At 54.4% G+C, this 22,496-nt stretch overlaps 12 protein-coding genes across 12 annotated transcripts; 5 read left to right on the forward strand and 7 right to left on the reverse strand.

Moving 5' to 3' along the window:
- Positions 1-493: 493 nt before the first annotated feature.
- Positions 494-739, forward strand: HETIRDRAFT_416707 (uncharacterized protein; the record flags this gene model as incomplete). Its single annotated transcript, XM_009546637.1, has 2 exons — positions 494-561; positions 613-739. The coding sequence occupies 2 exons, from the start codon at positions 494-496 to the stop codon at positions 737-739; spliced, it is 195 nt and encodes a 64-aa protein (XP_009544932.1).
- A 201-nt stretch (positions 740-940) lies between these two features.
- On the forward strand, positions 941-1,254 carry HETIRDRAFT_315963 (uncharacterized protein; the record flags this gene model as incomplete). The annotated part of the gene is made up of 2 exons (XM_009546638.1): positions 941-1,055; positions 1,091-1,254. The coding sequence occupies 2 exons, from the start codon at positions 941-943 to the stop codon at positions 1,252-1,254; spliced, it is 279 nt and encodes a 92-aa protein (XP_009544933.1).
- A 246-nt stretch (positions 1,255-1,500) lies between these two features.
- On the reverse strand, positions 1,501-3,930 carry HETIRDRAFT_439435 (uncharacterized protein). The gene is made up of 11 exons (XM_009546639.1): positions 3,858-3,930; positions 3,714-3,792; positions 3,580-3,663; positions 3,192-3,507; positions 2,677-2,854; positions 2,517-2,613; positions 2,326-2,457; positions 2,150-2,269; positions 1,834-2,082; positions 1,681-1,751; positions 1,501-1,600 (listed from the first exon to the last, which is right to left on the reverse strand). Exons 1-10 carry the CDS (start codon positions 3,893-3,895, stop codon positions 1,728-1,730), a joined length of 1,317 nt encoding a protein of 438 aa, XP_009544934.1. The 5' UTR covers positions 3,896-3,930; the 3' UTR covers positions 1,501-1,600; positions 1,681-1,727.
- HETIRDRAFT_108840 (uncharacterized protein) lies at positions 3,919-6,099 on the forward strand (the record flags this gene model as incomplete). The annotated part of the gene is made up of 10 exons (XM_009546640.1): positions 3,919-3,937; positions 4,591-4,732; positions 4,790-4,857; positions 4,919-4,957; positions 5,026-5,101; positions 5,140-5,182; positions 5,470-5,670; positions 5,745-5,923; positions 5,987-6,007; positions 6,075-6,099. 10 exons carry the CDS (start codon positions 3,919-3,921, stop codon positions 6,097-6,099), a joined length of 813 nt encoding a protein of 270 aa, XP_009544935.1.
- A 674-nt stretch (positions 6,100-6,773) lies between these two features.
- On the reverse strand, positions 6,774-7,541 carry HETIRDRAFT_149158 (uncharacterized protein). Its single transcript, XM_009546641.1, has 2 exons — positions 6,997-7,541; positions 6,774-6,912 (listed from the first exon to the last, which is right to left on the reverse strand). Exons 1-2 carry the CDS (start codon positions 7,227-7,229, stop codon positions 6,822-6,824), a joined length of 324 nt encoding a protein of 107 aa, XP_009544936.1. The 5' UTR covers positions 7,230-7,541; the 3' UTR covers positions 6,774-6,821.
- A 91-nt stretch (positions 7,542-7,632) lies between these two features.
- Positions 7,633-8,548, reverse strand: HETIRDRAFT_433569 (uncharacterized protein; the record flags this gene model as incomplete). The annotated part of the gene is made up of 2 exons (XM_009546642.1): positions 7,808-8,548; positions 7,633-7,682 (listed from the first exon to the last, which is right to left on the reverse strand). Coding segments are annotated over exons 1-2 (744 nt in total), but the record flags the coding sequence as incomplete, so codon positions are not given.
- Positions 8,549-9,191: 643 nt separating this feature from the next.
- On the forward strand, positions 9,192-11,764 carry HETIRDRAFT_382663 (uncharacterized protein). The gene is made up of 3 exons (XM_009546643.1): positions 9,192-10,161; positions 10,219-10,373; positions 10,433-11,764. Exons 1-3 carry the CDS (start codon positions 9,267-9,269, stop codon positions 11,318-11,320), a joined length of 1,938 nt encoding a protein of 645 aa, XP_009544938.1. The 5' UTR covers positions 9,192-9,266; the 3' UTR covers positions 11,321-11,764.
- Positions 11,765-12,212: 448 nt separating this feature from the next.
- On the reverse strand, positions 12,213-13,403 carry HETIRDRAFT_450406 (uncharacterized protein; the record flags this gene model as incomplete). Its single annotated transcript, XM_009546644.1, has 4 exons — positions 12,213-12,702; positions 12,785-12,960; positions 13,025-13,207; positions 13,272-13,403. 4 exons carry the CDS (start codon positions 13,401-13,403, stop codon positions 12,213-12,215), a joined length of 981 nt encoding a protein of 326 aa, XP_009544939.1.
- Positions 13,404-13,721: 318 nt separating this feature from the next.
- Positions 13,722-15,460, forward strand: HETIRDRAFT_382665 (uncharacterized protein; the record flags this gene model as incomplete). Its single annotated transcript, XM_009546645.1, has 7 exons — positions 13,722-14,071; positions 14,163-14,233; positions 14,295-14,329; positions 14,436-14,671; positions 14,758-14,856; positions 14,931-15,156; positions 15,223-15,460. Coding segments are annotated over exons 1-7 (1,221 nt in total), but the record flags the coding sequence as incomplete, so codon positions are not given.
- A 206-nt stretch (positions 15,461-15,666) lies between these two features.
- Positions 15,667-16,271, reverse strand: HETIRDRAFT_382667 (uncharacterized protein). Its single transcript, XM_009546646.1, has one exon. It carries the CDS (start codon positions 16,260-16,262, stop codon positions 16,002-16,004), a length of 261 nt encoding a protein of 86 aa, XP_009544941.1. The 5' UTR covers positions 16,263-16,271; the 3' UTR covers positions 15,667-16,001.
- A 647-nt stretch (positions 16,272-16,918) lies between these two features.
- Positions 16,919-18,415, reverse strand: HETIRDRAFT_226861 (uncharacterized protein; the record flags this gene model as incomplete). The annotated part of the gene is made up of 4 exons (XM_009546647.1): positions 16,919-17,077; positions 17,139-17,293; positions 17,359-17,794; positions 17,855-18,415. Coding segments are annotated over 4 exons (1,311 nt in total), but the record flags the coding sequence as incomplete, so codon positions are not given.
- A 1,513-nt stretch (positions 18,416-19,928) lies between these two features.
- HETIRDRAFT_458434 (uncharacterized protein) lies at positions 19,929-22,070 on the reverse strand. Its single transcript, XM_009546648.1, has 9 exons — positions 21,916-22,070; positions 21,632-21,769; positions 21,524-21,566; positions 21,251-21,476; positions 21,090-21,195; positions 20,891-21,032; positions 20,725-20,836; positions 20,589-20,675; positions 19,929-20,536 (listed from the first exon to the last, which is right to left on the reverse strand). Exons 2-9 carry the CDS (start codon positions 21,720-21,722, stop codon positions 20,366-20,368), a joined length of 978 nt encoding a protein of 325 aa, XP_009544943.1. The 5' UTR covers positions 21,723-21,769; positions 21,916-22,070; the 3' UTR covers positions 19,929-20,365.
- Positions 22,071-22,496: the final 426 nt, after the last annotated feature.

Consider the following 22,496-nt stretch of genomic DNA (forward strand, 5'->3'; position numbering starts at 1 on the left):
GCGCAAGATACTTACACAAGGCTCACGCCCTACATCATCTCTCTTGCTTGTGAGACTGGCTTCTACGGTGTGTGAGCTCATTATCGTGTGTTGCCCGCAATTGACATTGGGTCCGTAGTGCTTTCAATAGTATTGTTTGCACTCTCAACCCTCGCGTGAGTTGCACCTCTGAAGAGGGCATATATTGATTAATTGATGTAGTTGAAGTCGTAGGGGCCTTACAACAAGGGCGGTCCTCATTATATAGATAGCAACCTTCATCATGCTCACAGTATCGACCCGCCATTTGTTTCTAAAGTGGGTAGGTGACATGGGCACGATCCTAATTGAGCTGGGGGTCCCTCGGCCAATGACCTTACAGATGAAGTGGTAGCCATTGCGAATTTTACCTACCTATCATCAAAGTAGGTTCTCAAACTATGGTCTCATCATTTTGACACTCGTTGATTATTTCGCAGTATTCGTTAAGCGCTTTAATCGTACTCTGGAGGGTATGGATCATGTGGGAACACAGCATGAAAATTTTGATACTCCCTCTGCTATTGTCCCCAGGATCGACTGGTAAGTGGCCTGTTTCAATTTGCCACCATTCACACACAACCTTAATATCAGTGGCTGCTGGTATATGCATCCCCTTCGGCGGGCTCGGTGTTGGATTGATCGGTGTCTATTCCTCGACACTGGCTACCAATATGATTGCCACTACGCTCATGGTGGTGAAGGCATGATCAGTGTATAGGAAAAATCAAGTCTTATCGATCAAATTAACATCGTCACAGGCAACATCGTCGCCTAATCAAAACTCACCTAAACAGCGCGGAATACACATCCTAGGCCATATCTATCCTTGTTCTTCTTGTCGAATCTGGGGCTCTTTACTGTGTGATATGGGTGAGCGGCGTTGTACCCATTGATGGCGTGTGCGCCTCTCACATGACACATGATGCGACAGATCATCTTCCTCGTGAGCTGGTGTTCTATTGACAGCAAAATCAACAATCTCAACATGTATTTAAATGAGACCCTCCCGGGAATTACAGTTCAAGTATCTGCGCGTTACACATATTTCCTTCATTTACAAGATACCCAGTCCACCTTGAGCAGGGGGTTTATCCAACCGCGGTTATTGCCCTGGCAGCGCCCCAGAAGACCACATGGGACATGAGCATTGGGAGGGATATGTCTCAAATCGCGCCTCATACAGCGATGCTCTTTGTGACCAGAGATACGTGTTCTGGCACGTCGACACTTTAAATTGGCTATCATCACTCGACACTGTCTATTGAAGGACCCCGCGCGCCTAACATCGAGGCGAGGGATGGGGGAGTGTAGATTAATTGAATAATATATTCATGGTGGCGAACATATATGATCGGAGTTGCTTTGCACCTTTAGCAGAATGGGCGTGTACCGCATATGTTGTTGTTCATGGCCGCCTAGGACGCGTACAACAGTCCAACGAAATCAGGTCTCGCTACCCTACACATGGTGGGATTTCTAGGAGCAGTGCCCACGAGGCGGGCAATACAAAAATGGGTATGTTTCCATTCAATAACATAACGTAGGTATTCATGCAGATGCGAAAGCACAAAATATGCTACTACTTGCGATGACGAGACGACCGGGACGACATTTAGAAAGTTAGATGGGAGGCGAGCGCAGGCAGGGAGGGGCACTGACAGGGATCGGAGAGCGGACGAACGAACAAACATAGCGTAAACAGCGCATCATGGCATCCAGATCTTGATCGTCTGCAGAGACAGCAAGCATCAGCCACATGCAACAGAGCCACATACGGGCGGATGTCATAGTTCCGACCTGCCGCGCACTCACCTGGTCAGAACTGCCAGACACGAGCACATTCATCAAGTTCGATGCGTCTCCTTCCTTGCCCTCCTCCGTGCCGGTCGCCTGCCGCCCCCACGATAGGCTCGACACAAATCGATCGTGCGCCGCGATGGTACGGATACATCGCCCCGTCTTAATTTCCCATATCCGGATTGAGCGGTCGTCCGACGCTGAGAGAAGGTACTTTCCGTTGGGATGGAAAACAAGGGACCGCACCCAGTCATCATGCCCCTCCTACGCACCGACACATCAATAATTGTACAGCCATTTGAGGGGAGATGCAAAAAACAAAAACACGGACGAGTGTGTGAAGGCATTGCCCTCGTATCGCATCCCAAATCTTGATCAGTTTGTCTCGCGAGCCGGTCATGACATATGCAATTGCAATGCCTTCTGTAATGACAGGCTGTTTTATACCTGTCTGTGTGTACTATGATATCAGCCTGCTATACAGTCGCGGCCGAGCCGCCCACTGACCTTCTGTCCCACGAGTTCACGGACCGCTGGGACAGACGCGCGAGGAACAAATACGGCAACTTCAACGGGTTTGTCGTGCCCTCGGAACTCGGCCTTCGTCGTTCCCGAGCTAAGCTCTACGACTTGGGCAGTCTGCAAACCAAGATTGAGAACATATGAGAATCACCAGATGTCAGGACGCGCAAACGCACATGGTCCATCGAGCAAGTTACGATATATCGGCCATCGAGGCTCGGAAGAGCGCATCGGACCCAATCTGGATGTGGCTTGATCACTTTGACACAATGCCTGCATAAAAAAGATACAAGTCAGATCTAGTGTGAAGAGCAATAGAATAACTGTGGCACACACGTCGAGGCGATCTCCCATATCCTGACGGTCTGATCGCGGCTCGCGCTGATTACACGATCGTCGCCGGGAAGGAAGCGCGCCGACGACACAGAATGCTCATGTCCTCTGAGCGTTGCGAAGTTCTGATAGTCGTTGTCGACATTCCATAACTTGATGAAGAGATCGTAGGATGCGGAGACTGCGAAGAGAAGGAAGGGTTAAATTGGTTACCGACGACGCGACGGTGTGCTGGCGCTGATCTGTGAACCATTGAGCCTGCGGCACAGCTCCGAAGACTAGAATGCGCGTAGCTGACGACTTTCGAGACGCCATACCTTGCAGATGGCATCTCTGAAGGTCAATGTGTCAATGAGATGTCAAAGGAGCGAGATCTGGGAGCGGAAGGGGGAGCGAGAACGTCTGATGCTCCTGTACATCCCAGCCTTCTATTGTGTGTTTGCCACTCCGTCCAAACGGGCCCGGAGGGCTCAGCACGCCTATCGCACACATTTCGACACAGAATGTCGCCCACGTACCGAGGTGCTTCCCCTTTGAGTCATATTCACAGTCCGTGATGCGCCTAGTATGGCCCTTCAGCGTCCTCTCCAGCTCGCCCGTCTCCCAGTCCCACACCTTCAGCGTGCAGTCGTCACTCCCGGACGCGAGGACAGAATAGACAGGATGGAACGCGACGGTATTCACCATGTCTCTATGTCCGGTGAGCGTATGCTTTGGGGGGCCGACGCTAGGCAACCAGTCTGGGTTGTTGCGTTTGCTAAAACCGGATGGGAGGGCGGCCATATGCATGTTGTCGTGGAGGGCCTGGGCAAGTCGCGATTCCAGGTCAAGTATCTGCGCCCATATTATGAGAAATATTGTCCGAGCGAGGAGATTGTAAGGCGAATTGAGTGGGCATAGACAGACCTTCTTCTGCATCCGGATCACACTCGTCCATTTCTTGACGAGAAGCCCCGCTGTCTTCTGCCCTGCGTCAGGTTGGAAGTCGGCCTGTGGTAGCTCAGAGCACAATCTTAACACCATGCTCGATACACACGCACCTGGGCCGACTCTTGCTTAAACTCCTCATACGTTCTCGTAAACCCCGCACTGTGTAAGTAGTCGAGCATAGCCTTGTGCCTGGAAAGCGTTTGCAAACGTGAGGACAATCGCTGCTCACAATCGAGGACGAAAGACACACGCACAGGTCATCTTGTTGTCGTTCGGATAGCACGCTCGCCATCGTGGAGGATGTGCAGCGCAGCGATGCGGAAGCAGTTGAATGGTCTGTGTCGCACACAACCAAACAATCGGCAAATATGTGCCCACCGGCAATCGCCGCCACCGCTCTCCTCTTGCCACCGTCGACACCATCACCCACTCACCTCAGCTTGATACATCTGCTCCCGTGTATGAAGTGGAAATTCCCAGCGATAAACATAGATCATCTTGGAGATATCTCCTGTACACCTTTCGAATATGAAAAATGAAGATTTTCCAGCATTTTCCTTGACTTTTTATGTGAGTCGCGTCTGCAAGGCAACTGTGCTGTGTCGGCGAGGCAGATGTGCGTCTCTCATGCAATGAAATCTCCGGAGATTGACCCTGGAAGGCTGTATCGCTGGTTGGCCGCTCGACTGCGACATTAAACACATATGACCCACCAGATGTTCGATCGCGAGATCATCATGAAAATCCTCTAGGAGCAATCGGCGGTATCAAACTCCTTCAGTTCTGCCCTAGCTTGGCATGCGAGGAGACTGGGAGGAGATGCGGGAGATGCGAGGTTGATAGCTGATTATCCTTCCATCTCGCGTTGGTTGCTGCGTGGCTTCTCGTTTCTGTGCCTACGCCTTCCGCCTGTAGCACATCTAAGATCTCCTCAGCGATCATCTTGGGTTTTCTAGGCCCTGATTGATGGTTCTCTGTGTATAACAGGATCGTCTTGGGCGAAGCAACCTGCCCACGCACGCTTGCTGGTACTTGCCCTGCGTCTCTTCAAGCTCGTGTTCGGTTTCGCTTTCATTCTTGTCGCGTTCGCGACCCTCTCCGTGAGAGGTGCCTATTCACCCGCTAGACGGTAATGTCCAGTATCTAGCTGGAACAATCGGCATCAGTAACTGAATATTCGTCGTAGAGCAACTGTTTGCAACGGGCATGCTGAGCTTTGTGGTCGCAGCTACGGAAACCTCACGTTCGTTGGAGGTATAGCGCAGAGTGTATCCTCGATACCAGAGATGGTTGACATATCCTCTTTTCGTCGCAGCACACGACTCGCTTGCGTTCAGCAATGACTCGCTCGCTCGTACGTGCTACCTCCATCATATCCCTTTACGAGTAAAGCTCAAAACTTTCCATTGTGCTCTTTCTCAGTTGCTCGAGATCAGAAACTCGACATACCGACGCAACTGAGTCTTGGCATCCGGCTGCTCCAAGCACAGGCTCACGAGTTCGTTCTGCTGTCGTCGCTGATGATGATTCTAACAGGAACCTATCAGTCTTGACGGCGTCATCCATTTTTGTCATACGAGTACGTGCTTCTGCCTTTCTCTTCGAAGATGATGACGAATATCGATCAACACGAATCAGCCTGCGTAAAACGAGATTTCATCTTATATCCATCATCTTGAAACTCACGACTTCGTTGTCGCAGGTTTTGTTCGATAGAGGCACTGTTGAGGGCAAGTCTCTTTCTCTCTCGCCTTAAGCTGGCCTCAACTCAAGAGGACCGTTTCCAGACTATCTCAAAACAGTGGTCACTTTCCTCGCCGCCAACCCCAACGAGGTCCTCACCCTCATATTCACGAACCCAGAAAGTCCCTGTCGACCGTCTGGGAACCTGCCTTCAACGCGTCCGGCGTCGCCGATCTCGCATACGTCCCGCTGCACGTGCCGTTGACACAAAACGAGTGGCCGACGCTGGGCCAGACGGTCGATTCGGGGAAGCGTGTGGTCGTGTTCATGGACTTTGGCGCCGAGTCAGACGAGGTCGACTTCATCCTGCCCGAGTTTGAAATGGTGCATTGTTTCATCAGGATCGGACCTCGTTGATCGGAAGGCACTGACGTGCGTGCTCGTAGTGGGAATTTTAGGTCTGGGAGACGCCCTTTAGTGTTACGGACGCGTCGTTCCCGTGCTCTGTCAATCGCATCAAGGGGCCTCTCAGCACGGAGGAACACATGTACATGATCAACTACTCACTCAACATCGACATCTTTGTTGCCTTCCTTAGCGATCCAGCACAAGCCTCCAAGACGAACGGCGTCACCTTGTGCGTCCGCATTTCCCTGTGTTCCTTTGCGCGAAATGATCTTATGCATCCACACGTGTTCAGTATCCTGGCACATGCGAGCGGGTGCGCACCCCTGGGAGGAAACCGGTGACCCTCTTTCGTGCTGCTGAACTTCGTGAATGACGAGCAGGCATTTCAAGCCGCCGACTTTATGAATGGGTTCTCATGATTGCAATGTCGAGCAACGCCACTGATTGCAAATGTTGCATATCGTACATTGCATGCCAGAGCTTTGCTTTGTTACGGATGGGAGACCTTCACGCCTTTGAAACACCACTTGAAACAATTCCGTTCTGGTTTGTTGATATGAAGATCCATGTTATGTCTTCAGAAAAGTATGAGCTGTTGCTCACCTTGCCCACACTAGGATTCTTGCGCGTGATACAAAACCATCATCTCTTAGTTTGGTATCGAAGCAGCCGTCGGAACAAGTTACGGAGGAAGTATCATGTCGTATGAGCTTTTCATGTCCCCTTCTCAAGATCTTCAGAAAGGAATATGTTATTTATCACTGTCGCATGTGAGAGAGAACACTAACAAGAAAAATATTTTTGGATGAAAAAGACCCAATCGTGATTTGAACACGAGACCCTGCGATTATAACGCCCTTTCAAGGCACTGCAATCGCATGCTCTAACCACTGAGCTATTGAGTCTTGCACACCTCAAATTAAATTATATATATAACATCAATACATGGTATAACTGTGGGATACCATATCAAGACGATGAATGTATCAGACGCAATAGCCTACAGACCGTCATATGCATTCCGCCTGTCTGCCCTTTGTGAAAAGCAGAAGTATGCTATCATCGAGTCCTCGTGAAATACAACAAGGGTGATTCAACGGTATAGACACCAAACATACAAGAATGTTTCATAGGGTAATCATCACCCGAGCCCTCAACCCAATAACGCCGCCACCTCGCCCATCCCACCCAGGAAGGGTGGCGCGGCACACTGGACACCTATGAGAATAAATACAGATGAAAATGAGTAGCTATAATGGAAGACCAAAATGGCACTGTCGAAAGAGCCGCGCACATACGCACCTCGCGCCAAGCCCGCCTACACCAGTTCTCATAACAGCAGCGTTGACAGCCGTGAACAGACATTCGCCACATAATATATGCCCGCAGGGCGTCAGCGTTGCGTTGGTCGGCGGCGAGAAGCAGATCGGGCAGCAATATGTATGTAGCGGTTCGGGTTCCGGCGCTCGAGGCAGTGGTGAGATAGGAAGAGAGTGGGTCGGTAGTATGGTTGTAAGATCGGAAGCGGGATGCATGGAGGGCGGAGGTAACGACTTAGAGGCATGGGATGATGGAGAGGTGCTGGTGGATACCGATGTTGATGCAACAGCGGGAACGTTGTTGATGACGACTGAACTTGGTGGGGCTTGAGTGGGGACTTCACGGATAGATGGCGGTTGGACAGGAGTCAACAAAGAAGCAGGATTAGAGGTTGGCAATGCTTGGGCAGATCTCGATGTAGATGCGATTCTCGTCTCCTCAATTTGGCTGTCATCTGCGGTCAGGTTGAATGTAGAGTATCCGGAGAAGACATCATCAAACGAAGATGTTTTTAACGGCGTTCTCGAAGACAATGGTAGGAGAGGATGACCATGCGACCCAGAAGGCCGCGAATTAAATGGTGGTTGCGCAAAGCCTGTGTCATCGGAGTACGGCGATAGCGGAGACATAGAGCCGAAGTGGTCCATCTCAGAGTATCGGCCATCGCCCTGTTCAAAAGAAGTACCAATCAGTCTAATCTGAAGAGGTGAGATGATTCATGGACGGCAAGTACGAAAAATTGATTTGATTGACTTGGAATGGGTGGGTGCATGAACGTAAACTTAGCACTCACAGCATCGGTATTCGACGGTGGATGAGATTCACTTCCCTCCCCATGTGAGGGGAGTGCATTCCAACCCAAATGACTTTGAAAGTTCATGAAGCTGTTGTCACTTCGGGGAGAATCCATCCAGCCGGGTGCATCCAAATGACTTTTATCTGTCTCCGCAGTTTCGAGCTTCGTTTTCTTGCTAGGTCCTCCGTCGCCACCATGGTCCATTTGCTCCTGCTTTCTCTTCCCAGACGCTTGAGAGCTGGTACCCTCGCCTACTCCGGCTCCAGAACCGCCAGCCTCGTCGGGGGTAACAGCAACAGAAGGCTCGGCCTCTACATATGCTTCGAGCGCATCATACATAGTTGCGAGTCGTGGATGAAATGCATGGGAGTGTCTCTCTGGCTCTAGGGTGATATCATAGGTACTCGCATCTCTACCGTCGCCGGCACTTTCGGACCGCAAGTCCGCAACACTACTTCCACGAGATCCGGAAGCGCTACCCTGCTTCGAGCGTGAAGCGCTATCATCTCTCGATGCAGAAGTATTCCCTGAGTAGGATGAACTAGAGCAAGAAGCTCGAGAGCGTGCTCGGCCAGTGTTTCGCACTGCAGAAACACGAGGCTGTAGGGCGCGCGTCGTCATCGGTGCAGGGAGTGGCGGGGTGGCTGTTAGATCCAGCTGAGTTCCAGAATCAGTACTATCCGATATGTCCATGATACAGAGTTGGTGTCGGTGAGCCTCGCCCTGTGTGAAGGAACAGGGATCAGTGCAGTAAAATAGAAGACCACGGTCGCCAGTGGGAGGCGTGACTCTCGGGCATAGTGCCGCGGAGTTTAACCACGTGCTTTGTTGTGCCACCATGTTCGAAGGTGATGTGGCTGAGGTGTGGTCAATCCTTTGTTTATTGTTGAGTTTGAGTATAACGCCTTCCACAAGGCATCCTCACATCTCTCACCTCGACCACTTCCTCCGAAACCACGAACGGCTAACATGCATTCCTCGCAAACAGAGAAAGCGAGCTCATCTACCAAAACGGCTGACATGCCGCGAACACCACCGTACTCTCAAACAAGACCCAACATTGTTTATGATGAGCTTTTCATCGCAACCAGCAACAAGTTCCTCGGACCCATGTCCCTCGAGTCTTTCTTCAATCGATATCTTCCCATCGATCCAGCCAGCGGTCCGCAACCGCAGTCGAGAAGCATTCGGGATCGTCGGATGCGCAGTGGCAAGAGCGTTTTCCACCCTGTCTTTGTGAGCAGCACGAGTCTGGTGTGTGTTACCATTCTGAATTTTGTTACCATTGTAGATTAGGGCGTTGCAAGCAACAAGACTTTGCCCCGGCCTCGGTTTCGAGTACCCGTCCCTCGGCGGAGTGGATCATGAACCCAACACCCTCAGACCCATCATCTCTGCCTTCAAGCAGGCACATAACAGCAGTGCCACAGCAGATCAACGCCCTGCAGAGTTCTTAATGACGTGCCTACCGTTAGAGGAGGACCCCTTCACCGGTTCTCAGTCGAAATCAGAGGTGACCCCCTCTGAAGGGTACTTCGAAGGCAAGACGGGCGTCACCCAGGTTATCGTATGCAATCTCATCACGGATGTGTACCGAGAGATGATATCTCAACGACGCTGCTTTATGTTCACGGCGCTCTTCTTCCAGGACTATGTCCGCTTCATTCGGTGGGACTGGGCAGGTGCGGTGGTCTCTCAGAGGTTTAGTTGGAAAGATGAGCCCGCGCCATTGGAGGTGTTCCTGTGGAGGGTCAGTCATTTGTCAGATGCAGGCCGAGGACATGATACCTCGATCTCCCAGCCTACCGCAGAGGAAGTTGAGGCTGCAAAGAAGAGATTGGACGAGCGGGCGAGGGAATTGGCCAGGATTCGGGGCGACGCGTCTGTGAAAACACGCTACTCCACGGACGATACCTTTCGCAAATTCCGTGTGGTGGACAACGTCGACCACGTCGAGCGGTTCTTTGTGGCATCCGAGCCTATATATCGAAGCATTCCAGAGATGGGCCGCGGCATGGTCGGATACGAGGCGCTTGACCTCCAGACAGACAAGCTGGTATACATGAAGGATACCTGGCGATGGGGCGAATCTGACCTCTGCGATGAGGGATTGACCTACCGCCGCCTGCACAAAATGCACGTCCCATGGATTGCCCCACTGGTGTGCGCTGGGACAATAGACGACCAAAAGACACTGACACATGCAGTCAAAAATAGGCCATGGTGCTGCAAGGGCGCAGAACCAAAGGCCCATGAACACCACCGGCTTGTACTCGGCGCGTTGGGAAGGCCATTGCGTGAATTCAGGTCCACGAAGGAGTTGTGCACCGTGATCTCCGAAGGCATGGAAGGTGGGTCTATGAGTTCCACTCTTCCCATATTGGTGGCTTACCATTACTCTATCCCAGCTCACCAGGCAGCGTTCACCAGAGCGAGGATCTTACATTCGGACATAAGTGACGGAAATATCCTGATCACTGATGACGGTCATGCCTTTTTGATAGACTGGGAGCTGTGCCAGAAGGTAAACGACAATGGTACAGGCGATTATGAAGGAAGATCGGTGCGCACACGTCCAAGTCCCACATGCCCCGGCTTTACACTGATGATGATTACCACCAGGGGACATGGGTGTTCATGTCCTCCGCCATGGGCACTAAGATCAAGTGGCACGAGTTCCGGGACGACCTGGAGTCCTTCTTCTACCTCCTGCTGTTCAATAGTATCCGGTACCAGGTCTGCGCGCCTCCGGACCTCGCGGCTTTCCGCGAAATTTCTGAGACGTTCTTCCAGAGCGCACATTATGAGGGAGACGAGCTGTGTGGTGGTACGGAAAAGGCTAAATACCTCAAAGCGGCGACCGACGCCCCATTCTTCCCCAGACATGAGCTGGAAAAGATGCTCAGTGCGCCGCACGCGAGTTTGATCGAGGAGATCAGGCTGCTGTTCCGCCCGGCATACCTCGTCGGACCAGACCTGGAAGAAGCCATATCGCAAGCTAAGCGCAATCTCAACCTGCCGTGGAGCCAAGACGCCCTGCTCGACCATCTCAGGTCGTCAAAGGCTATGGCAGAGGTGTTCCGGCAGCACTTGGCGATGCCGGGCTGGAGAGAGGGCGATAGCGGTCACGACCTGTTTCCAGACTGGGGGGTGCCGCCTGAAGTGCCTGTGTGGTGTAAGTGGACGCCGCCAACGTCTCTACGGAAGCGGTCGACCCCAGACTCGATACCGGCCTCGAACGAGACACCGATCCCTGCGCCGGCGCCTGAGCACAGAATACGCCTGGCCATATCGACGTCAGCGCCGCCATATACGCCGTCCTGTTCGACCGACGCACCGGCGCCGTTGGTTCACGGCATCAAGCGCGCTCGCGATGAGGCGGAGATGGACTGTGATGGGAATGAGGGCGGGGACCACTCAGCCCCGTCGCTGAAACGCGTTAGGCCATCGCCTAAAAAGCCGTCTGCGATCCCTGCTCAGTCTTCACAGCGCCCGGAGGGCGGGTGCTGACCGGAAAATGACGCGGCACCATTGGATCACGCACCACGGTGGCATGCGCAACCATCCTGCGACGCACATGCGCGAAATTGAAGGACAGGCGCATTGTACATGTACTGGTCCCCACAATTCCGCGCTATGGATGTGCCAGGTTCCGGTCTTGGACAGCAGAAAACCACGATTCGTTGAGCTCCTTATCGAGGTGCGGCTAGTTCGCTTTACAAGGCGGCCTCCGAATGCTGGACAGGACTAGCAGGCACGGCAATCTCGACGGGTATACGAGCCTCGCTAGGTACGATGGCATTGATGGTGAGGCGTGATTCCATTCGGTTTGCATATGTATATTTAATCTAGGGAAGAGACTATAAGTGGGGAGGAGGGGATGAATACTATAATCATTTATCGTAATTTTGTATAGCACGACACGTGAAGTTGCAATGGCTTTCGACTATAACAGTTGAATGACGCACCTAAGAGTACACATGCTAAGGGAAGGTTAGATCAACCTATCGTAGTCATGCACTAACGAGGCGTCAATTGAGTCAAAGTCAACGCGCCGACATCGTGTGTTCATATGGTGCTGGAAACCAATAACAGAGCACTGTGCGCTCAGCTTCCGCCTCAAACCCAAACCAGAGCGACAAGGGCGCTTTGGCAACATGTCGTCAAGGGAGAGGCGTAAGGCGGACCTACGGCCCTACAACGACGTCATCTCGCATCAACACAAATCAGCTCTTTGAAAGAAAGATCTCACGTCTACTCATCCTACATGGACAGAACAATTCATCAGCTCGGGTCAGCTCGCTTCAAATCAAACTCAAAACGTAAGAGCAAAAAATGATACATACACGTACACGTCCAGAACAAGCAACCCTATTCGCCTCACGCCCAACCTCCCACGCGCTCACCTCCGCCATCCATTATCTCTCCCACCGCCCTCCCACTCCTTCCTCCCAACTCTCTCCCTGCTCCTTCCAGTATTCATCCCACCGTTACTCTCCCCCTCGTCCCATCGCCTATCCCTCCACCCCTCTCTCCTCCCCCAATCTCGATGTGCAGCCGCCACATCCGCGCGGTTGAACACGTCTCCATAACCGCCGTGCACCGTGCTCGGCGTAGCCGCGTCCTCTGCCTCGCGCTCGCGCTGCTTGCGCCTGATCAGGGCAAGCGCGCGCGCGCGCTCGGAGGACTCGCGCTCGAGGCGGGCTTGGGCGAGCGCGGGCTTGGATGTGGATGAGGGGGGTGAGGAGGAGGTTGGGCCTGTCACGAGGGCAGGAGCGGGGCGTGTAGAGGCAGAGGCAGAGGTGAGAGCGCGGGAGCGCGCGGGGTGCCGGATGTGAGAGGGTATAGCAGCGAGCGGATCTGCGCGCGATTTGCGCGCGAGTTCGCGCAGTCTAAATAAATTTGAACGAGAAGTGATCAGTTCATCGGCGGAGAATGCGCAAAGAGGGGCATAGTTTGGGTCGGAAAGCTCACTGCCGGCCGTCCCGCCGCGCGTCCTTGACGTCTACGTCCTTGTCTTTATCATTGCGGGAGGTATACCACGGGTTCAGGTCCTTTTTTGGAGGCGCGAACGCGACGCCGCGCTCTAGCTCTGGGTCGGGCGCGGACGCAGGCTTTTTGGAGGGCCGTGCTGCGAGTACGAGTGATTGCTGGAGCGGTCGGGCATCGCGTTCAGTGAGAGTACGAGGGATCACAATGAATATTCGGGTGTACCTGTTCAAGGTCTTCAAACAAGTTGATATGGCGGCTCGCGGAGGAGAGGGAGGCGGAGGTCAAGCTCGAGGTGGTGGGCAGGTGAGATGGGCCTGCTTCAGCGCTTGAGAGTGGACCCGCACCTGCGCCGGCACTAGCACCGCCAGCACGTTGTCTTAATGCATCCAATCTAGATTCTGCGTCCTAAATCGCGGGCACATGGAAATGTGAGGAAGATGGAGGCAGATGGTAGGCGTAGCATGCTTACCGCGAGGAGCGCCCTGTCTTCTTCCTGTTGCTCCTTAACCTTTGCTTCTGCCTCATCGCGGCGGACGCGGGCGATGTTATCCTGACGGTAAGGGTGGTAGGACTTGTGGTGGGCAATGTTGAGTTTGCCCATAATGACGGTCGAGTCGAAGGAGCAGCTCAAGGCCGGCCAGGGGTCACGCAAGTGGTGTCTGATCGATATATATTGCATAAAGACAATCATTCAGGAACCCCTTCGATAGCTCAGTTGGAAGAGCGCAAGACTGTAATGGAAAACATTGTATCTTGATGTCGCTGGTTCGATCCCGGCTCGAAGGATAATAGGCTGGATTCGTCTCTTTTGCACCAGAGGTGATCTGGGTCCTGGCCACGTATTGACCGAGGTTACGGGTGCCTGAGAGCGACTGACACGTCGACGGCCTGTTGCTTTTACTTTCGTTTCGATCCATCTGCGCGTCCAAGCGCCCCCTTACTCCCTGCTCGTCATGTCCGCCCGCACCAGCCCCAGCGGCCTCGGCGGCCCCAGCGACGAGTCCTCTCTCCTCGACAAGCTCGATCAGTTCGCCCCCGCACCCCTCAAAAGCTTCGACGCCTTCCCCAAGCTGCCGTCCACCTACAAGTCGCGCTCCGAGTCCCGCGGCTTTCTTACCCTCTTCGTCGGCCTCCTTGCCTTCTTGCTCGTCCTGAACGACATCGGCGAATTCGTCTGGGGTTGGCCGGACTACGAATTTAGCGTGGACCGCGATGCGGAGAGCTTCATGAAGGTGAACGTCGATCTCGTGGTCAACATGCCTTGCAAATGTGAGTGCTGTGATCGTGGTATCCACTCGCTTCTCTTGACCAGGTCACGGCGTGCTCTGCTTTCGTATCACTCGATGTGTGTGTGCTGCAGATCTGAGCGTCGATCTCAGAGACGTCATGGGGGACAGGATGTATCTTAGCAAGGGTTTCCGTCGGGACGGGGTGCGCAGCTGCCCTTTCTTTTGCCTCTGACTGCGCGTGTCAACAACGCGCCTTCCCGCAGACCCTCTTCGACATCGGTCAGGCTACTACGCTCAAGTACGTCTAGAATCCTTCATCCCTTGCAATTCATCTTGCCGTGTACTCCTTCGTACCTCATTCATTTTCTCTCCTCATACATTAATTCATCTCAAATCACGCACAGGGAACACGCCGAAGCGCTCTCCGCTCGCCAGGCTGTCTCCCAATCTCGCAAATCCCGCGGCTTCTTCTCGCTCTTCAAACGCGCCCCGCCGACGTACAAGCCGACATACAACTACCAGCCCGATGGGAGCGCGTGCCGGGTCTATGGGTCGCTCGACGTGAAGAAGGTGACGGCGAACCTGCACATCACGACGCTCGGTCACGGCTACGCGAGCTCGGTCCACGTGGACCACAACGGTGCGTGTACCTCCACAGATCTCGCAGCCTTGGTCCCCTGACGCGCCCTGACGCCCTGGCCTGGCCCCCCGTCACCCCGCCGCCAGCGATCAACATGTCACACGTCATCACTGAGTTCTCTTTTGGGCCCTATTTCCCCGAGATAACCCAGCCGCTCGACAACTCATTCGAGATCACACCAAGCCGTACGCGCCCTTCTCCTGTCCGTCTCGAAGCAATTTAACGATGCGAACGCCATATTTTTCAATACCATTCACAGCCTTCACGGCGTACCAGTATTTTCTCCGCGTCGTGCCGACGACCTACGTCGCCCCGCGCTCCGACCCGCTCATCACGAACCAGTACAGCGTCACATACTACACCCGCGTGCTTGAGCACAACCGCGGCACGCCCGGCATCTTCTTCAAGTTCGACATGGAGCCCATGCGGCTCACGATCCATCAGCGCACAACCACCCTTGCGCAATTCCTCATCCGGTGCGTGTCGTTATCGCCGCCTTACTACTCTCAGTTTTTTCAACTCCAGCTCACACCTGCGACGTCGAACTGCAGCTGGGCCGGCGTCGTCGGCGGCGTATTCGTCTGCAGCGCCTGGGCCCTCCGCATCACCACGCGCGCCGTCACCCTCGTCGCCGGGCCCTCCGACGAGGACACCATCGCGCCCACCCCCGACTCAGCCGCCACGCGCGCCTCGGGGCTCCGCCGCAAATGGGTCGGTGGCGCCCTCCGCGCGCGCCCCGCCTCGGGCACTGGCCAGGGCCGCGTCGTGCGCCAGGGCAACAGCTGGGTCGTCGAGGGCCCCGGCGGCGGCAGCGTCGGCGGCTCGCCCTACTCGTCCTACGCGGGCACGCCCGTCTCCGCTGCCTCGCCTTACACGCCGTTCTCCCCGTACTCCCCCGCGCCGCCCCCGCCTATGTCCGCGCGCTCCATGTCGCACCCGGGCGCGACGCCTGCCGGCGGCGCGGAGCAGCACCCCGCGCCCTTCGGCCTCGGCCTGCCGTCCAGCGCGTTCGGGCCCGGCCCTGCATCCGCGCGCTCGCCGTCGATGCCCGCGCCGTCGCCGTTCCTCGGCGCGGCGAACGCAAACGCGGGTTCGCCGGCGGTGACGCCGAGCTATGCGCATTTCCCGCCGACGCCGAGTGCGGGGTCGACGGCGTTTCCGCGGTCGCCTGCTCCCGGGGCGGCTGGGTTCCCGTTCGTGAAGTCGCCGTTGGCCGGAGCGAAGAAGGACGACTGAGCGGTGGGCGGTTGTGCTCGCGTGAGGAGAGACGAGACGGGTATGCGAAGAGGGGAGGCGGCGGGGCGCGTGTAAAAGCGGCCGTGGATTGAGGTTACTTTTTATTGTTGGTACTTGCGGTAGGGCAGTCGTGTACCGCCGGGGTGTTCGCTCGTTTCGTTTCGTCTGTCTTCTCGCATGTGTCTGTATAAGTATCTTGCATCGTCGTGTGTCGTCTCAGGCGGAGGTACATATCATCATGGGCTGGGCATCGCAGGGCATGACAAGCAGTGAAGGTCGGTACGGTACAGATGTATATATGAATATTAGATGGGTATCGCAGAGGGCCCGGCCAGCTATCGGGACCGTGATACATGATAGATCTACTGCTACATACGACTAAGGGTACAGCGTCCAGCGCGTGCCTCACGCGCGCCGCTTTTTGGTGCTTTTCTTTCGCGCAGGCTTGGCGGCTCTGGGCTGCGCCTTTGCGAGCTGTTCCGTCAGCTGCGGCGATTTCTTCGTCTGCTTACTGGGTTTCTGCCGTGGCGCGTCCACAGCTTCCTCTGCCGCGCCGTCGGTTTTGCGTGCGCGCTTCGAGGTTCGATGGGGTGGTGGTGGCGGCGGCGGCGGCGAGGGGGTCGGCGGTGCGGAGATGTACACCACCGGTGCACACGCCATGGTGCCAGGGGCCGGCACCGTGAGCTCGGGGAACAGGTCACGCGACTTGTCGTCGTCCCGCCAGCCCTCCTTCGCCAGGAAATCCTCGATGGTGTTCGGCACCGTAGGCTCAGGGGATCGCTGCGCGGGCACGCGGCCCGCGCGGGGGCGGTAGACCCTGTGCTCCTCGCTAAGGTGCGCGCGCAGGAGCTCGATGAGGGTCCCGAGCGGCTCGCTGAGAAGCGCATCGAGCACGTCCAGGGGGAAGAACGGCACGGGTGCGGGCGCTTTCGCGCGGAGCCACTTAAGTTTCTCCTCGCCTCCGCGGAGCATGCAAACCTCGTCGAAGAAGTCGCTCTCGAAGAAGCGCGTGAAGGTCGCGCGCAGCGCGGGCACGTCGGGCGGGGTGCGCGCGTGGTAGCGGATGCTGTAGTACAACAGGACGTAGAGGAAGGACTCGGCGTCGTCGACGAATGCGTGGCAGTTTTTGTCTCCGGACTGGATGGTCGCGGAGAGGAACTCCCATTTTCCCTACAGGGACCGTGGGCGCGTCAGCGGCGGGGCGGGGATGAGAAATGGGGACAGGGCGTACGATCGCGCCGATTTCATCGGTCTTCGCGTCCTTTTTCATCATCTGCGACGATTCCCAGCCCAGCAGGAGCGCGTGCCCGTCGTTGGTGATTCGGATGTTGTCGCCACTGATGTCGCAGTGGATCAGCGCCGTACGGTACGTCGCCAGGTAGTGGCCTGCGCGTGGCCAGATTATGAGGCGCATTTGGCATCGAAGCTACGAACATAGAGAACAAACGCACTTTCTGCGGCTTCGTAGATAACTTGACAGAGCTCCTTCGTCGAGTTGGCCTCGGACAGCGGGCGGCCAAGCGCACCGTACACGATGCGGTAGTGCTCATACGAGCCCGGAAAAGCGCCGCTGCAGCACCAAGGCTGCCCTGCGGCCTGGTCTGTGCACGTAATCTGCCCGCCGACGACACCTGCGCACACGAGGGGCGGGAGGCGCGGCACATAGTTGCCCACGAGCGCCCTGTACGTCCGGCGCTCGTCTTGGAACAGTGGGTCGCGCGGGCGCCACGTATCTTTAAGGTAGACAAGCTTGCCCGTTTGCAGGTCCAGAGCCTCGTACGTGGCCATCCCGTTCCCCGTCTCGGGAGGGTCCAAGGTCTGTGGCAAGGACGCAACGAAGAAGTGTTCAACCGCGACAACCTCCCTACCATCGTCGTTTTCCTCATCCTCGTCGCTGTAGTACTCTTCCTCTTCCTCGTCCCCTTGTCTCTGTCTGTGGATGTCAACGACGAGGAACTTGACGAACGTGTCGTCCGTAGAATATCGCCTCGGCAGAGGAGCACGCGGATCCTCTCCCTTCGCCCTCGCTAAGCCCCTCGCGTGCTCGTCCAGCTTTTCTTTGGTCAGTGAGATCTCGTTCGCAGTGGGCTTCGACAGCGTCTCGTCGTGTCCGCGGTCATCAGCTGACATCTGGTTGTACTGCCATAAAAATTCAGCCAGAAATGGGTCGCCCGCCTTCCAGTTGAACCGCGCGCTAAACACTACGCCTGCCCAGTCCCACCGGATGAGCCGGGCGTAGTCCTCGAGGAAGAGAACAGAGAACATGAAGCGGCGGCGCTGAGATAGGCACTGCCGGTAGATGTCGACAATAAGGTGGGATATAATGCGCGTGGTTTCCTCTGTCCTGTGCTCGAACAGTTCTTCGTAGGGTGAGACCTCTGCGCGGTATTGGGCGTTGGGGAATGGGGTGAACGGGTCGTGCTTCAGTGGAACGCACATCATGAGGAGCTCGACGGGTTGTTTGGATACCTCCATTTCACCTTCCTTCGAGCGATTGTAGACGGAAATGACGGCGCTAGGCCCATGGCGATCCCCTTGGTCAACTCCGAGGACAGGCGCGTCGCGGAATTCAAGGTCAGGACAAAGTCCTGAGTCCTCTAACACTTTTATCTATGGATCATCGCAAATAAAGTTCGATCAAACACAATGCCTGAAGGGAGCCACTCACGAATCCAGGGTCAAAGGCCGTCACGCCACTGCGCACGCCGTCCCCACAGAGGCGAAGATGACCCTCCTCGGGCAGCGGCTCATGTCCGGGGAGATATTCGTTGAATATCTGACTCGTCGGCATAGGTCCAACAAAGGTTGATTTGTTTCCCTGAAAGATGTGTTCGTACTTGAAGCCATCTCTCTTCCTAAAGTATCTCTGCGACGCGTTCGAAATCGTGGATGTCTGCGAGTTGACGATCGAACTGCTGCTACTACCTGTTGAAGACATACTCGAAGGTTTTTTCAGTGTGTAGTCGCTTGAAGAAGGGGGTGGCTGAGGTGGAGAGGAGAAATCCGAAATAGCCTGGGCAAAGCATTGAACGAAAGTGTGCCACAGACATAAGGCCGTCATTGATGGGCCATGGGGTTTAAACTCCGCGGCGTCGACGGGTCGCCGGGGTTCGCCGTTGGCGACGAGTCCAGTCCCCATTTTCCTTTACGCCGGACATCCATCACCAACTTTTCTGGCTGGGTACAATATGAAGACAGAGTAAACCGAAAAATTCTGCTTGCATCAGATATAGAGCCGGCGTCATGATTATTCTTACTTGATTCCGTGACAAGCTCATTCGAACGAACGTTGAAGTGGAGTGTCCTAGGGAGATCAGAGAAGATGATGTGCAGACAAGCGAAGGACACGGAGGAGAGAACGGGACGTGCTGCAAGTCTCAGTCAGTATGATTCCAGACCAGCCTACGAATCCGCTGCGCTGGCAATAAACCTGACTCCATCCGACTCTCATCTTACTCCAGAATTTCCAGAAGGTGACCTTTTGAAGGTCAGAATCAACTATAACAACATCTCCTTACACCTTACTTGAAATTTCGTTGCTCATATATTCTAGCGCTTCCCGCAACCCCTCGGAGAACTCGGGTCTCCACCCTGCTACCACCGCCGCCGCATAACACCAACATGACCGAGAAGTTTGAGCCCTTCTCTGGTAATCTGGGGGCAGAATAAATCCTACACGATTTTCTAAGGATATTTCACCGTATTCAACTCGACACAGACGAAATGGTGGCCATAAGCCGCTTCAAGTACTATATCAAGGTTGGGCATGATGCTGACGAATGGTTCGCTGGTCTCTCATCCCATAAACTCGCGATTCGAGGCCGCGTTTGAGTAGTATTGGCCAAAGATGAAACGAGCAGTCAAAATCCCAGAAGAGTATGAGGATGAGCTGTTGAGCTGATGCTCCGCGACGAGGGCCTTGGGGTGACAAAAATAGTTGGCGGGATCGAGGTCTGGTCGCACGTCAAGTGTGCACACGACGCCCTCATGCTTGCTACAAGGGCCGGCGTTTCATCATCTTCCGTATACGTCAGACCGATTCGCCGCGAGTGCCCTGTTGCTATCAAAGACATGATCGACACCACGCTGACCGACTGGGCAGCGTTCACGGAAGCTGTCCAACACATTGACGTTGACACAGTCCAATGCTATAGGACGCCAACCATGCCGAGTGCATCCTCCCAAAGTCCTCAAATGTCCCCGTCGAACCCAAAGGCTCATTGTATCTCAGCGAGGCGTTATAATCTAGCGTAGTCAAGAGGTGAATGAATACCAGGCGAGGTGGTCATCGCGCGAACGTTTTGAAGCCCAAAAATCTTGAGTCCGATCGTGGCTTCTGTACAGCACATGAAAAGATCAAGCAGCGTGCAGCCTGCGATGATGCACAGAGGAAACGGGTGGCGTATGACCCCTCGTCCTTATATTTCGTCACCTCGCTGAACTTCCAAGAAGGTGGATCTATTTGACGGAGGGTGGATGGTCGGTGGCGTTCTCCATATCTTCCAAGGCTCCAGACACAGAGCGAAATTGGATGCCAGGCAATGTGGCCTGAATACCGGACTCACCGAACGAATCCCATACTGTCTTCTTGAGGGCGACGAGGAGAAGTATGATCGTAGGATAAATACCCTAATTGTCGACTGAGGTGAGGTGATAAGCATCCAGCTGGATACCCTCTTACAGATATATGAGTCATTATCGGCCATGACCACTGGATGACGAATATGTTTCCAGGAAGCCGGATGAACTCGCAGAAAATAAACACCACCTATGTATTTATCAACATCGGTCTCTGAGAGCACGGAACTCCTACTTACACAAATCAAACAGTAAAGTGCACCAGACTCGATGAGAAGAACTAAAATGTTCTCGGCGTGTGTTCTCTTGGCACTCCGTCCAAGACTGGCCACTATGAACCGTCTTTGCCTCCTAAGAAGAGCGGGTGTTGAAGAGAGGTTAAAAAAAGGCTTTTGCACCACTCACCAGGCGGTAAACATGATTGAGAAAGTGGTGGCAACGTTAGTCGACAGAAACATTACCAACCCAACGATCTGCATGTCCCCGCAAAATACGTTATCGAGCGCGATCCCCTTTACAGCACATCCTACTGATATGAATAAAGCGACTTGCATCCCGAGTAGTCAGGATCGTGCTCAGGAACAAGGCCGAGATTGCTGCTTACCCGCATAACCTGCGATGAGGAAGCACGACACAACAATCAATGCAGACTTGTTACCCTGCCATAGCACACATGCCCTCCAAATGATGACCCCGTCAGCGAGAATGGGCTGGCAAGGATACATTAACCCGATCGAACAAGACCATACGGGGCAGAATACGTACATTGATCGAGTATATGATCTCGATGGATTCATACAAAGGATTGCCTGCGTTATTCAATGCGTCAAATGCGCGATCCAACGACGTCACAGGGTCGGGTGAACCAACGTTCTTGATGATCTTGATGAGGTTGACCAGAGACAGTGTCCAGACGGCACTCGAGATCGCAAACATGCAGAGGGATGTGACCAGCATGACCACCTTCACTCTAGTCCTCGGTTTCTCCCGCCTGATTACCATCAGCACTCTCGAATATCTAAAACGATAGAAACTCACAGAAGGACGTGAGTCGAGAAGAGAATGACGACCACAAAGATGCCTGTTCGAACAGTATCCAGAATCCAGATCAGTCTTGGGCTCTGGTACGCGAATCAAGATACCTGCCATAGAATAAGGTCTGGAATATGACGCCGATAGTCGCGCCGGTCATAAAAGCGACGATGACGGGGTGAGAACTGTTATCGCTCAAATCCATCTAGCAGATCAAGCGTCGACTCGGCAGCGGGGAATTGGAGGAGGGGCCTGAGATGCAGAGAAGTGAGAAGTGCAAGCATATAGGCTGATTATATCCCCGATGGGTTCGAAAGCTGTCTGGGACAGTTCGACACTACTGATGCCGCAGAAAACGGCGCGACTCGTGACTGGACCGATTAAGAATGGATGCTTACTTGATCCGAGTCGAACAGCGCTAAAAAACACCCCTGTCATCGAGATGGAGGTCATTCAGCCCAAAAAGGAATGTAAAAATGGAGACATTTGCCCTCGTCAGACGGATCAGCGAAAGCTGTCAAGTGGCTGGTCCTGTGTTCGCATCCGATTCTAGACGCCGTCGCAGTTTACGCGCATTGCCAGAATCAGAATCAAAGCTACTGCCCTCACTGCCTGCCATTCACGGTGCCGCATCATGATCGTCCGCACAGTAAGTCATTGCCAAAGCTCCAGAGACAGTGCCCAGACGGCACTCGAGATCGCAAACATGCAGAGGGATGTGACCAGCATGACCACCTTCACTCTAGTCTTCGGTATCTCCTGCCTGATTACCATCAGCACTCTCGAATATCTAAAACGAGAGGAACTCACAGAAGGGCGTACGTCGAGAAGAGAATGATGGCTATGAAGATGCCTGATCGGACAGTATCCAGATCAGCTTTGAGCTCTGGTACGTGAATCAAGATACCTGCCATAGAATAAGGTTTCAATGGTGACGCCGACAGTCAGACCGATCATATCAGCTGCGATGACGGGGTGA

This window comes from Heterobasidion irregulare (genome assembly GCF_000320585.1).
Source record: "Heterobasidion irregulare TC 32-1 unplaced genomic scaffold scaffold_04, whole genome shotgun sequence".
Taxonomy (NCBI): Eukaryota; Fungi; Basidiomycota; class Agaricomycetes; order Russulales; family Bondarzewiaceae; genus Heterobasidion; species Heterobasidion irregulare.

Coding starts and splice junctions, on each gene's coding strand:
- HETIRDRAFT_458434 (XM_009546648.1), bottom strand. CDS start 21,722: ATGGATTTGAGCGATAACAGTTCTCACCCCGTCATCGTCGCTTTTATG. Junction 21,033..21,089: donor CCTCATCGCAGGTTATGCGG/GTAAGCAGCAAT, acceptor TCGGGATGCAAG/TCGCTTTATTCATATCAGTA. Junction 20,537..20,588: donor CGATAATGACTCATATATCT/GTAAGAGGGTAT, acceptor GTCGACAATTAG/GGTATTTATCCTACGATCAT.
- HETIRDRAFT_382667 (XM_009546646.1), bottom strand. CDS start 16,262: ATGTATCACGGTCCCGATAGCTGGCCGGGCCCTCTGCGATACCCATCT.
- HETIRDRAFT_439435 (XM_009546639.1), bottom strand. CDS start 3,895: ATGGCGAGCGTGCTATCCGAACGACAACAAGATGACCT. Junction 3,664..3,713: donor TTAAGCAAGAGTCGGCCCAG/GTGCGTGTGTAT, acceptor GAGCTACCACAG/GCCGACTTCCAACCTGACGC. Junction 3,508..3,579: donor TGATCCGGATGCAGAAGAAG/GTCTGTCTATGC, acceptor ATATGGGCGCAG/ATACTTGACCTGGAATCGCG.
- HETIRDRAFT_149158 (XM_009546641.1), bottom strand. CDS start 7,229: ATGCATCCCGCTTCCGATCTTACAACCATACTACCGACCCACTCTCTT. Junction 6,913..6,996: donor GTAGGCGGGCTTGGCGCGAG/GTGCGTATGTGC, acceptor TTATTCTCATAG/GTGTCCAGTGTGCCGCGCCA.
- HETIRDRAFT_382663 (XM_009546643.1), top strand. CDS start 9,267: ATGACGTGCCTACCGTTAGAGGAGGACCCCTTCACCGGTTCTCAGTCG. Junction 10,162..10,218: donor GATCTCCGAAGGCATGGAAG/GTGGGTCTATGA, acceptor ACTCTATCCCAG/CTCACCAGGCAGCGTTCACC. Junction 10,374..10,432: donor GCGATTATGAAGGAAGATCG/GTGCGCACACGT, acceptor GATTACCACCAG/GGGACATGGGTGTTCATGTC.